Source organism: Dipodomys merriami, unplaced genomic scaffold (genome assembly GCF_024711535.1).
Source record: "Dipodomys merriami isolate MVZ:Mamm:240054 unplaced genomic scaffold, mDipMer1.0.p SCAF_137, whole genome shotgun sequence".
NCBI lineage: Eukaryota > Metazoa > Chordata > Mammalia > Rodentia > Heteromyidae > Dipodomys > Dipodomys merriami.
The window spans coordinates 1115202-1127786 of record NW_027202682.1 but is presented as its reverse complement, the minus strand read 5'-3'; the positions used below and the strand labels follow the sequence as shown (position 1 = coordinate 1127786).

Below are 12585 nucleotides of genomic sequence, written 5' to 3'. Positions count from 1 at the left end.
GCACGCCTCCCTGCCATTGCTCCCAGGGTCTCCCAGAGCCAGAGGTGGCCGGGCAGAGGGCAGGCACCTCCCGTGGGAGAGGTTTTCTCTGGAGCGTCCAGGCTCCCGCACTAGGACGGCAATGGAAGGAGACACGTGAAGGCGGCTTCTAGTTTAATGTCCACAACTGCGATCAATAAATAACCGTGAGCTCACTATTCCTATGTGACCAGAGGCAAGAGGCGCTGCACGGGCGGGGACGGGGCAGTCCACATGCACACGAGACCGGGAGGAACGGGACGGCCAGCTAAGGGGGCTGCACACCAGCAGCCGCGGCCGGGGGGCTCGGCACTCCAGGGGCGTGTTTAGGAGTCTGGGAGGCCCCAGCCCCAAGACGGGTGCCCCAGCCCCCGCCAGGCCCGGCGGCGTCCTCGGGGGGCTGAAGGAGGAGGCCGGGAGGTGGCACGCTGGAGTCCGCCTCGCACTTGGTGGTGTGGCCAGGGAAAGGCTCAAGGGCTGCAGGACCCAGCGGGTCGGGGCGCTCCGGGGCCCCCGGGGCCGGCACTGGGCCTGGCGGGGGCAGCCCCCAGGCCGCAGGCAGCTCTGGTCCCTTGGTGGGCGCCCGCTTCACGGAGAGGTCGAGGGGCGCGTCTGGCGGCCGGGCAGCCTGCTCCAGCGCCTGGTGGATGGTGAGCAGCTCGCGGCGGATCTTGCCCAGCTGCTCCCGCAGAGGCCGGGGGGGCAGGCCCCCCGCTGGGGTCAGCTGCCCCAGGCACTGCTCCACTCTGGCAAAGTCACCCAGGGCCCGGGTCAGGTCTTCGCCCACGGGCCCCGGGCTGCCCAGCACCGGGCCTCGTGGCTGCCGGGGGAGGAGGCCCCTCGGGCCTGGGGCCTCCGGGCCACCGGGCTCCTCATCCTCAGGCCAGAGCAGCGTCTCGGGCGGCAGGCTGGGGGGGATAAGAGCTGGTCAGGAGGCTGCCCGGGCCCCGCTGGACCCCAGCCCCCGCCCGTGTCCTCTGCCCAGTGTGTCAACCATGCCCCTGGTCAGGAGGCTGCACGGGCCCCGCTGGACCCCAGCCCCCGCCCGTGTCCTCTGCCCAGTGTGTCAACCATGCCCCTGGTCAGGAGGCTGCCCGGGCCCCGCTGGACCCCAGCCCCCGCCCGTGTCCTCTGCCCAGTGTGTCAACCATGCCCCTGGTCAGGAGGCTGCACGGGCCCCGCTGGACCCCAGCCCCCGCCCGTGTCCTCTGCCCAGTGTGTCAACCATGCCCCTGGTCAGGAGGCTGCACGGGCCCCGCTGGACCCCAGCCCCCGCCCGTGTCCTCTGCCCAGTGTGTCAACCATGCCCCTGGTCAGGAGGCTGCACGGGCCCCGCTGGACCCCAGCCCCCGCCCGTGTCCTCTGCCCAGTGTGTCAACCATGCCCCTGGTCAGGAGGCTGCACGGGCCCCGCTGGACCCCAGCCCCCGCCCGTGTCCTCTGCCCAGTGTGTCAACCATGCCCCTGGTCAGGAGGCTGCACGGGCCCCGCTGGACCCCAGCCCCCGCCTGTGTCCTCTGCCCAGTGTGTCAACCATGCCCCTGGTCAGGAGGCTGCACGGGCCCCGCTGGACCCCAGCCCCTGCCTGTGTCCTCTGCCCAGTGTGTCAACCATGCCCCAGGGGAAAAGAATAACACCCCAGTCTAGAGCCGGGGTCCACAACGACAAACGGGAAGCCCTCTGAGCCCGACATGGTGACACGCACCTGTAATCCTAGCTTCTTGGGAGACGGAAGTAATTTGAAGCCAGCCCCAGCAAAACGTTTGTGAAACCCCATCTCAATGGTGGCTAAGTCTGTTATCCCAGCGGAACTGTGAGTCTGGCTGAGGGGCATAAACACGAGGTCCTACTCACAATGACTACAGCCAGGCACTGGGGGCTCACACCTGTCATCCTAACTATTCAGGAGGCTGAGATCTGAGGATCACAATTCAAAGCCAGCCTGGGCAGAAAAGTCCATGATCCTCTTATCTCCAACTAACTGCCAAGAAGCTGGAAATGGTGCCATGGCTTAAGTGGTAGATTCAGGCTGGAAATGTGGCTCAATGGTAGAGTGCTTGCCTAGCATGCGTGAAGCCCTGGGTTTGTTTCCTCAGTGCCACATACACAGAAAAAGCTGGAAGGGGAGCTGTGGCTCAAGTGGTAGAGTGCTAACCTAGAGCAAAAGAAGCTCAGGGACAGTGTCCACACCCTGAATTCAGGTCACAGGACACACACACACACACACACACACACACACACACACACACACACACAAAGCAAAAAGGGTTAGGGACAAGACTTAAATGGTAGAACACCTGTCTAAAAAGCCGGTGGCTCACGCCTGTCATCCTAGCTACTCAGGAGGCTGAGATCTGAGAATCAGGGTTCAAAGCCAACCGGGGCAGGAAAGACCGTGAGACTCCTATCTCCAATAAACCACTAGAAAACCAGAAGTGGCGCTGTGGCTCAAGCGGTAGAGCGCTCGCCTTGAGCTGAAGAGCTGCGGGACAGCGCCCAGGCCCAGAGTTCAAGCCCCATGACCGACAAAAAAAAAAAAAAAGAAAAAGAAAAAAAAGAAAGCACATGAACCTGAATTCTAACCCCAGTATTGAAGACAAAAGAAAAAAGGATGCCCTCTTATGTTAGGTCTGTGGTCAGTAATTTGAAGACCGAGCCCCGTCTCCCGTCCAGCCTCCCCCAATGCCTTCCCCCGGAACCCGCGGCCCTGACACCCACCTGCTCTGGCGCCCGAGTTCGGCCAGGCTGGAGGAGGCCTTCGGGTGCTCTGGCCTGCTTCCTGGCGCCAGCTGCCTTTGGGGGTCTCTCTGAGCCGCCGATTCCAGTTCTCCTTCCTGCCCTGGGCCCCGAGGGGGTCCATGGGGCCAGAACCTCCCCAGCCCGGGGAAAACAGGCATCTTCAGTAGCCCGGGAGTCAGAGTCCCCGGGAGCCCCTTGGGGGGCCCGGAGGGCTTGGCCGGGGCAGCCCTGCCTGCCGGCAGCCCAACGCTGTGCTCCAGCAGCAGTGGGTAGAACAGGCGAGGGGTGAAGGCCGGGCGCTCGGGGGTCTGCGGGGCCGCGAAGGCCGCCGTGGGGGGCAGCAGGGGGCTGGCCGAGGCCAGGAGCGGCACGTGGGCAGCCGCGGCCAGGGAGGGCCCCAGGTAGGAGAAGAGGCCGGGGCTGAGGGGGTAGTTGACGCCCAGCAGTGACAAGTGGAGGCCCTGGGCCTCAGCAAACTCTCCGGGGCCGGGGGGTGGGTAGCAGGGGACGCTGCCCCCAGGTCCCCCAGGGGCCCCGGCCGCCGCCGTGCTCCTCAGGCCGCTGCCCGGCCCTGGCTTCCATGACTCTGCCAGGAGCTCACCACCAGGGCCAGGACCCTTCAGGACATGGCGAGCCAGGGCGGGCAGGGCCCCTGGGGGCCCCTCTGCCCCAGCCTTGGGGGCGCGGGGGAGGCCGTCAGTGGCCACGAGGCTGGACGCGGCGGGCCGGCTGTCTGGATCTGGGGGAGCCCGGGGGCCCGCGGGGCTGGGGGCCCGGGGCCTGGGCGGGGGGGACGCACGGCGGCACGCCCAGTCGGGTGAGTCTAGCAGCAGGGAGAGGGAGTCCTTGCAGAGGCTGTACTTCATGTGGTTGTAGAGGTGAGACTTCTCCAGGCACGTGAAGGGGCACTGGAAGCACTTGTAGTTGTAGGGCTTGCCCCACGGCCGCGGGATGTAGTGCGGCTTCTTGGGCTTTCGGGAGCGCACCCTGGCCCCGGCCCCCAGACGACAGGAGCCAGCCTCCCGAGACATGGCAGCGGCTAGGGGGCGGGCTCGGGCACCAGCATGACCGCCTGTGGAGGGGTCCGTGGTCAGGCCAGCTGAGGCCTTTCTGCTCCCTACTCCAGGCCCGCCCAGGAATAAGAACCCAGGTCACTCCTGCGTCACCCCCCACCCCTCCACACCTTCTCCTTTGGCCTTTGCACCGCAGATCCCTCATTCTTTTTTTCTTTTTTCTTTTTCCCAGTCCTGGGGCTTGAACTCGGGACTTGGGCGCCTTTTGCTCAAAGGTAGCACAATACCACTTGAGCCACAGCACCACTTCTGTGTCTGTAGTACTGAGGAATCGAACTCAGGGCTTCATGCATGCTAGGCAAGCACTCTGCCACTGACCCACCTTCCGGGCCCAGATCACTCATTCTTTTTTTTTTTTTTTTGGGGGGGGGTCCAGTTGTGGGGCCTGAACTCTGGGCCTGGGCGCTGTCCCTCAGCTCTGCAGCTCAAGGCTAGCGCTCTACCACTTGAGCCACAGCACCACTTCCGGCTTTTTTTTTCTTTTTGCTTATGTGGTGCTGAGGAATCGAACCCAGGGCCTCATGCATGCCAGGCAAGTGCTCTACCACTGAGCCACCTCCCCAGCCCCCAGATCACTCATTCTTGACCACCTTCTTTTGCCCCAGTCCGGCAAATGGAAACGTAGGGCATTTGGTCAGAGCTGACCCCGACGTCAGCTGAGTTTCCAGTGAAAGTTTGGTCTGGGCTTACCCAGAGGCCCTACACAGATCCCCCAAACAGGATGGCATCCATAGGCGGATTTCTAGAATAATCCTCTTCCACCTAGCTCCCACCCTTCTTGCCAGGCTGGTAAGAGACTGGTCTTGTGTCTCTCCAGAGACCCTGCTCCTGCCCAGCTGCCTGCCCCTGCCGGAGGCCAAGGCAAAGCCACTGAGGTGAAAGCAAGAGGTCTGCATATCTGGTAATGCTGCCCGTGTGTGAGAGCGTGCATGCACATGCCCATGCGCACACACACACATGCCTGGCCTGCCCGCGCAGTGTCAGGTGGGCCTGCTGGTGGCGGAGGGGGGTCAGGCCGGGCTGGGGGGAACGGACGTCACAGCATGGCCCTGTGGTGCAGCCACCTGCTCAGCCCGGCTCCATCTGGGTGGCTTGAGGCAGGTCAGCGACCAAGCCCGCAGTGGCCACGCTCAGCCAAGACCCTCTTCTCCCCACGCCTTGCACACTGGGCCGGAGCTTCTCGCTCCATCTGGGCCGCCACCTGGGCCTCCCGCTGCCCATCCCTCTCGCCCGCATGGGTGCGTGGTGAGCTTTGGGTGTGTGCACACAAGCGTGCAAGACTCCCCCTGAGTAGCCCTGTTCTGTGCCCGAAGAACAGCACCTGCCTGGCCGAGCCAACCGGGCTCAGGGTGTGCAGCCCGAGCCCCGTGCTGCGGGCACACGCACCTACCCGCCCCTGCTCACGCACCTACCCGCCCCTGCTCACGCACCTACCCGCCCCTGCTCACGCACCTACCCGCCCCTGCTCACGCACCTACCCGCCCCTGCTCACGCACCTACCCGCCCCTGCTCACGCACCTACCCGCCCCTGCTCACGCACCTACCCGCCCCTGCTCACGCACCTACCCGCCCCTGCTCACGCAGACACTGCAGGGCACAGACACCACACGCTGCTGCTGACCGAGCACACCCTCCGCAGTCCTGCGTGTGCACAGGCACCGCACACGCACACGCACACACACTGCTGGCTCGCGTGTGCGCGCACACACAGCATTTGCACGCGTGCGTGCACACTCACGGCTGCAGTCCCCTCACCCCAGGACGCGCCCTTCCCGGCTCGGGCCTGGTCCGGACCCCGCCCGGACTCCGGTGCGGGGCGCCCCGCCCCGCCCGCCCGGCCCGCCCCGCGCGGTGACAGACGCGCGAGCCCGGCCGTGCGGGCATCGATCACGCGGCCCCGGGAGCCGCGCAGCTGTGCGTCCCGCGGGGACCGGCGGGAGGGGCGCCCGCGCTGCGCGGACCAAGCCCGCGCCCGGGCCGGGCCGGGGAACCGGGGCTGGGCTCCGGGGTCCGGGGAGGGGGAACCGGGGTCCGGGGTGGGGGCTCCGGGGTCCGGGGTCCGGGGAGGGGGAACCGGGGTCCGGGGTCCGGGGAGGGGGAACCGGGGTCCGGGGTGGGGGAACCGGGGTCCGGGGTCCGGGGAGGGGGAACCGGGGTCCGGGGTCCGGGGAGGGGGAACCGGGGTCCGGGGTCCGGGGTGGGGGCTCCGGGGTCCGGGGAGGGGGAACCGGGGTCCGGGGTGGGGGAACCGGGGTCCGGGGTCCGGGGTGGGGGCTCCGGGGTCCGGGGAGGGGGAACCGGGGTCCGGGGTCCGGGGTGGGGGAACCGGGGTCCGGGGTGGGGGCTCCGGGGTCCGGGGAGGGGGAACCGGGGTCCGGGGTCCGGGGTGGGGGAACCGGGGTCCGGGGTGGGGGAACCGGGGTCCGGGGTGGGGGCTCCGGGGTCCGGGGAGGGGGAACCGGGGTCCGGGGTCCGGGGTGGGGGAACCGGGGTCCGGGGTGGGGGCTCCGGGGTCCGGGGAGGGGGAACCGGGGTCCGGGGTCCGGGGTGGGGGCTCCGGGGTCCGGGCAGGACGCCAGCTCCGCCCCGGGGCCCCGCGCAGAGCCCCCGACGCAAAAAGCGCCCCAGACTCGGGCCCCGCGCTCCGGGCTGCGCGGGACGAGCGCGCGGCGGCCGGGACCCGGCTCGGGACGGCTTCCGAGGGACCGGACCGCCCCGCGCCCGCCCCGCTCCCCGGCCCCTCTCCCGCCCCGCTCCCCGGCCCCTCTCCCGCCCCGCTCCCCGGCCCCGCGCCCATCCCGCTCCCCGGCCCCGCGCCCGTCCCGCGCCCGTCCCCCTCCCGTCCCGCCCGTCCCGTCCCCTCTCCGCGCCCGCCCCGCTCCCGGCCCGCTCCCGTCCCGCTCCCCGGCCCCGCGCCCGTCCCGCGCCCGTCCCGCTCCCCGTCCCGCGCCCGTCCCGCGCCCGTCCCGCCCGTCCCGCGCCCGCCCCGCGCCCGTCCCGCTCCCCGGCCCCGCTCCCGTCCCGCGCCCGCCCCGCGCCCGTCCCGCCCGTCCGTCCCGTCCCCTCCCCGCGCCGGCCTCGCCCTCCCCGCCGCCAACTGGGCGCCCTCGCCCCGCGTCCTTACCGCGTCCGCCGAGCCCGCGCCCGGCCGCGCGCCGCGCGGAGGGCGAACTTCCCGCGGGGAAACTGAGGCGGGCGCGGCCCCCGCCCGGCCGCCGCCCGCGCTGCCCGACGCCGCCGCGGCGCCCGCCCAAGTCGACGGCGAGGCGCGCGTGCGCCGGGCGCGGGGCCGGATCGGCGCCGGCGGGGCGCGGGGCCGGGGCGCGGGAGGCGCCGCCCGCGGCCGCTCCCGGAGCGCAGGGGCGCGGGGCGCGGGCAGCGCGGAGCCGGCGTCTCCCGCCCCGCACCGCGCGCGCCGGCCCCGCCTCCGCCGGCGCCCCGAGCCCGGCCCGCGGGGCTGGGCGCGCAGGGAGGGGCCGGGCCTCCGCGGGGCCACGCGGCGACCCCGCGACCCCTGCCCCGTGTCACCCCCCCAGTGACCGCCAGCCTGTCATCCCCTCAGCGACCCCCCTGCCCCATGTCACACACACACCGTGACCCCCGACCCCGTGTCCCTCCTCCCCCAGCTCGTGTCACACACGTCCCTCCCACAACCCCCAGGTCCATGTTACCCCCGCCCCCCCCCCGCGACCCCTCCCCTGCCCCATGTCACACCCCACAGTCCCCCTCCCTGGGTCACAGCCCCATGGCCCCGCTGGACCCAGAAAGCACCTGGGGACCACAGCTCCTGCCCCGCCTGGGGGGCTCTCTGAGGGTCTCGGTACCCTCAGACATTTGGGGTGGTGAGGTGCCCAGGTCCCCAGGCACGCCACAGACCCAGGCGCCCTCTTCAGCACCTCACTGCAGTCCCAGGGCCACACTTGCCCAGCCACCTCAGCCACCTGTCCAGTCGGGCCTGCCCCCCAGGTGGACACTGGTGTTGTGGGGCAGGGCCAGATGCGGTCTCTCCTGAGAGCTGGCCTGTGACTGAGGGAAGACACTAACCCAGAGACGCGTTCCGTGGCATTTTAGACTTCAGGCTGTGCAGTGAGAGGAGGCTGGGACCTCCCGGCCTTGGAGACGGCCCCGCGGGCTCAGCTCCAGGCTGTGGAGCGGCCGAGGCCGGTGGGAAGCAGCTGTGACACGCAGAGGACCCGCTGGTGACTCGGGGTTTCAGGCCTCAGCTGCGGCAGCCAGGGGGCGCACCAGACACAAAAGGCAGAATCGGTCTCCTGGTGGATGCCCAGGGCCCTCGGGAGCTGCCGCACAGCCCATGCCGCTAGCTCTCTCCGTCACCTTCCAGATGGAACCAGGGCTGCAAGGTGCTGTGTCCTTAAACCATGCAGGCTTCCTATCTGCCCGCCTGGCCAGGCCTGGGGAGACCGCTTGGGTGACCGACCATCATGCCAACAGCCTTGTGAAACAGTGGGACCAGGAGACAGGGCCCTCATCTTGGGCTCTGGCCGAAGCAGCCAGTGGCCCAGGTCACCCTGAGAGTAGAGCTGGAGACTAGGCTTTGGCTCCTGAGCCTCAGGGACAGCTCTGTGCCTACGAGAGTCTGGGAAACCCCAGATCCCGGAGCAGACCAGAGGCCACAGCTGCCGTTCAGAGATGCCCTGGTCCAAGGGAGCCCTCATCTCAGCACGCACAGAGTAAACTCACAACACCTTGGGTGAGTACGGAGCTCGTGGTTCGAGGAAGACACCTAGAGATGTGTAATGAAGTGCTTCAGGGATGGGGTCTGTAGCCAGAGACCCGACTGCTGCCCGGCCAGCTCTGTGGAGACAGAGGGGGAAGGCCGGTAGCTGACTGGGTTTAATGGGAAAGCAGGAGGGAGCTGGGGCCGTTCACCTCCACAGGGATGGGCCTTGGCAAAAGGCCGGTAGCTGACTGCGTTTAATGGGAAAGCAGGAGGGAGCTGGGGCCGTTCACCTCCACAGGGATGGGCCTTGGCAAAAGGCCGGGGGACAGAAAGAAAGAGGCAATGCCCAAGGGACCCCAGGGACATCGCCCGGCCACGCGTTGGGCATCTGGGAGGGGTCCGCACAGGGTGGGGGTGAGCAGGACCCCCAGACTCGCCCGAGGGGTCTGGAGAGCCCCCTGGAGGTGGCAGTTTCCTGTGGGCCGAGGGGCCTCATCCAGCCCCATGGCCACTTGTCCCTTCTTGCCACTGGGGCCTGTGCTCCCCACCATGGGGTGACCCCGGTGACAGCGGTGGGACCCATGTCTTCGGTGCTTGGCCCCCTGTCCTGCTGTGGGACCCCAGCTCATACTCGGAGACACAGAGCTCTCCTCTCAGAAGCGGGGAACTGGCTGCCTGTAATCGTAGCTACTCAGGAGGCTGAGAGCTGAGGATGTAAGTTCAAAACTAGCCTCGGCAGGAAAGTCTGTGAGACTTTTTTTTTTGTCAGTTATGGGGCTTGAACTCTGGGCCTGGGCGCTGTCCCTCAGCTCTTCAGCTCATTGAGAGCGCTCTACCACTTGAGCCACAGCACCACTTCCGGTTTTCTGGTGGTTAATTGCAGATAAAAGTCTCACAGACATGGGGCTGGGAAGGTGGCTCAAGTGGTAGAGCGCTAGCCTTAAGCTGAAGGCTCAGGGACAGTGCCCAGGCCCAGAGTTCAAGATCCATAAACAACAACAACAACAAAAAGTCTCACGGACTTTCCTGCCTGGGCTGGATTTGAATCACGATCCTCAGATCTCAGCCTCCTGAGTAGCTAGGATCACAGGCGTGAGCCACCGGTGCCTGGCTGTGAGACTCTTATCTCCACTAAACTACCGAAATATAAAAAAGCCAGAAGCACATCTGTAGCTCAAGTGGTAGAGTGCTAGCCTTGGGCAAAAGAAGGTCAGGGACAGCACCCAGGCCCTGAGTTCAAGTCCAGGATGGCATAAAAAAAGGGGAAGAAGGATGGAGGAAGCCACACCTCAGCAGCTAGCTTCCAGCTCCGTGGGACCCTAGACGGAAGACGGAGGCCCAACGCCACTCCTGGGTGCAGGCCTTGCCCCCAGCCAGAGCCTCTTTTCAGCCATTAACCCATTTTGCTCCCTCTGCCCCCGGCTGCTGGGCTGTCACCTCCATTAGTGTTGGGGCTGTGTGGACTGTGGGCCCACAGGCTGCCGAAGAACCAGTCTCAGCACTGTCTCATACCCTTAGTGTCGCAGCCAGGGGACAAGTGTGGGCTGAGCTGCCCACCAGCCCTGGTGGGCAGAGGGAAGCGTGGCGTTGGGGCCCTGGGCAGGTCCTGACGCCCACAGTGGGGCTGCCTGTGCGGCGGCAGACGCCCTGGGGCCCCGGGGCGCCCAACACGGCTGGCCACACCTGTTCACCCTTGTCCCACAGCATAGGACATGTGGCAGCACCCAGAACGGCCCCGGGGAGGGGTCCCGCTTGGAGCTTTGCGTCCCTGTCCATTCAAGGTGGCCTCAGAGCTTCCAGGTTGGAGGGGGTAGGACAGGGCCAGAGCTTGGCTGGAGGGGACCCGTCATGCTTCAGGGCCCCACACAGGCCACAGCTGCAGACCCTGTGGCTCTGGAGAACCACAGCAGGGACACAGAAGAGACATGAATGGAGAGACAGGGCGTGGCCTGAGTGGGCAGGGAGAGCCTGGCTTCAGGAGGGCTCAGGAGGGGTATGACCCCCACTTTGGGCACACACGGCCTGGGAAATCCCGCTGGGATCTGTCTAATGGCCCCTTCTGGACACACCCAGTCACCAGCCAGCCTGGTGTGGACATGGGGCTTCCCCCAAGGACAGCAGGTAATTGGGATGGTCAAGGGGCCAGAAGGTACTGTGGTGGGGGAAGACCTCGTCAGGGGAGCTGGGTGGCAGGGGCCTCCTGATCCAGAGTGAGCAGCCCACCGGGCGGGCGGGGGAGCCTGGGCGCCCGGAGCCCCCGCCCCGGTTCCCAGCCCGGCTCTGGCGGAGTGCTTGCCCGGGGCCGACAGCAGCCATATGTTGGGGAGAGAAGCTGTGTGCATTGCTCTCGGCCCCCAGGGCCGGCCTTCCCGAGCCTGTCACAGATAATTTTCACCGCCTGAGTGGCAGGCAGCTGGCGGGTGGGGCACAGGGGGCCTGTGAGCTGGCCCCCGGTCCAGGCCCTCTGCTGTCCCCCACACTGGGACTGCCACCTTGTAGGTTCAAGGTGCTGGTTCTGGAAATAACTCCCCCTCTGCCATTGTGGTCACCCCTGCCAATCTCAACGTGGGGGCCCTGGAAAGACCCCTGGCTGGCCAGCAGTCCGAGCCTTCTTGCCTGGACGTGGGCAGCAGCCAGGGGTGCACACGGAATGGCCCTGTGCCCCAGGCAGGAGGCAGGGGGCCCGGGAGCTGCAGCCGGGTCAGCCCAGTGCCCAGAGCTGTGTGCAGGGAGGCAGAGGCTGCAGCTAATTTGTACACTAAGTACTTCTGACAGGGACGCCTCACAAGTGAGAACAGGCCACCATCCACCTCAGGAAGACCATCACAGCGGCAGGGCCGAGAGGCCAGGGCAGGGGCGTGGGAGCATGGGGTCAACAGGGCCACTTTTTGCAGAGAGCCGGGGCTAGGGTGTAACTCTTGGTAGAGGAGATGGGGAGCGGGCAGCTGTGAGGAGCCCCAGAGGCGGGACGCAGCAGCGGGAGGAGAGGCCTCTGCACCCCGGGGCCCTTCCCTTGCAGGGACTCATCTGTTGCTCACTGGGATCAGGCCGGCCGTCCCCTACCAGGTGGGGTCAGGCCCCAGCTGCACTCCAGCATGGCTGAGCCGCCTGCACGCCCGCTGATCAGCGGAGGCCTGCAGACGCCGCTGACCCTGGCCAGCCGGCCACCTCATCCTCCTTAAACTTGGGGAGCAGCTCCCATCGCCCGGACCTGCATCAGGTCCACAGTGGCCACTGGGAGCCCTGGCTTCCTGCCCGGCACCAGGCTGGTCTTGCCTGTGCATCTCCAGCCCCTCTCTGGAGGCTCCCTTGCCTGGACCCCCGTGTTGGGACCAAGGGGAGGGTCGATATTGGCTGGGGAGGGGGCAGGACGGGAGGATGTAAAGCTGCGTAGACAAGGAAACCCTGGGGTCCTGGGCCTCGGGCCTGTGCTGTCCTGAGATTGGAGGTGATGGAGGCCAAAGAAGTGGGGGCTGAATGTGGTGGGTCCAGGACCAAGGAAAAGGGTTTGGGGAGGCGGGGAGGGGACCCGAACTGCCCCAGACACCAGGGGTGGAGGAAGCCAGCCCGTGCCAAAGCATGGTGGGAACAGACACCTCACCCCCACCCCGAGGAGGAGGTCCAGCTTGGCAAGCGGCCGCAGAGGGGCAGGGCCGAGCTGTGGGCGCTGAGGTGAGATACATTGTGGCAGCTGCCCCGCCGCCTGAGGCCCGCCTGGAGCGAACACTGCTGGTGGCTTTAATTGCTTTCACATTCGATGGGCTGGCCTGTGACAGGCCTCTTCCGCTGCACACCGGCTGGCCCTGCACCCTGGCCTCTGCCCACCAGGGCCCCCGCCGGCCCCCCAAGGGGCCTGGGCTGCCAGCCGGCTGGGCCAAGGGCTTCAGCATCACCTGTGATACCCGTTTGGACCAGGTCAGGGAGGGGATAAGGCAGGACAGGCAGGGCGAGAGCAACTCTGGTCCCACGCCACCCCCGCCCCAGCTCCATCTGCTCCTGTCTGGTGACTGATGGGTTCAGACAGGGCACCAAATGCAGGCAGGGAAAAGCCACACATACATCCTGTCCTGTCAGC

The 12585-nt window shown here is 67.3% G+C and overlaps 1 protein-coding gene across 1 annotated transcript; it reads right to left on the bottom strand.

Annotated features, from left to right (window-relative positions):
• Window positions 1-147: 147 nt before the first annotated feature.
• Window positions 148-7914, bottom strand: LOC138825385 (proline-rich protein 35-like). Its single transcript, XM_070019860.1, has 3 exons — window positions 7874-7914; window positions 2736-3828; window positions 148-926 (listed from the first exon to the last, which is right to left on the bottom strand). Exons 1-3 carry the CDS (start codon window positions 7893-7895, stop codon window positions 287-289), a joined length of 1755 nt encoding a protein of 584 aa, XP_069875961.1. The 5' UTR covers window positions 7896-7914; the 3' UTR covers window positions 148-286.
• Between the last annotated feature and the right edge of the window lie 4671 nt (window positions 7915-12585).

Excerpts from the sequence above, each read along its gene's own strand:
- LOC138825385 (XM_070019860.1), bottom strand. The coding sequence starts at position 7,895 with ATGCCACGGAACGCGTCTCTGG. Across the intron at positions 3,829-7,873 it reads GCCACGGAACGCGTCTCTGG|GCGGTCATGCTGGTGCCCGA; the intron begins GTTAGTGTCTTC and ends ACCCCTCCACAG. Across the intron at positions 927-2,735 it reads GAACTCGGGCGCCAGAGCAG|CCTGCCGCCCGAGACGCTGC; the intron begins GTGGGTGTCAGG and ends TATCCCCCCCAG.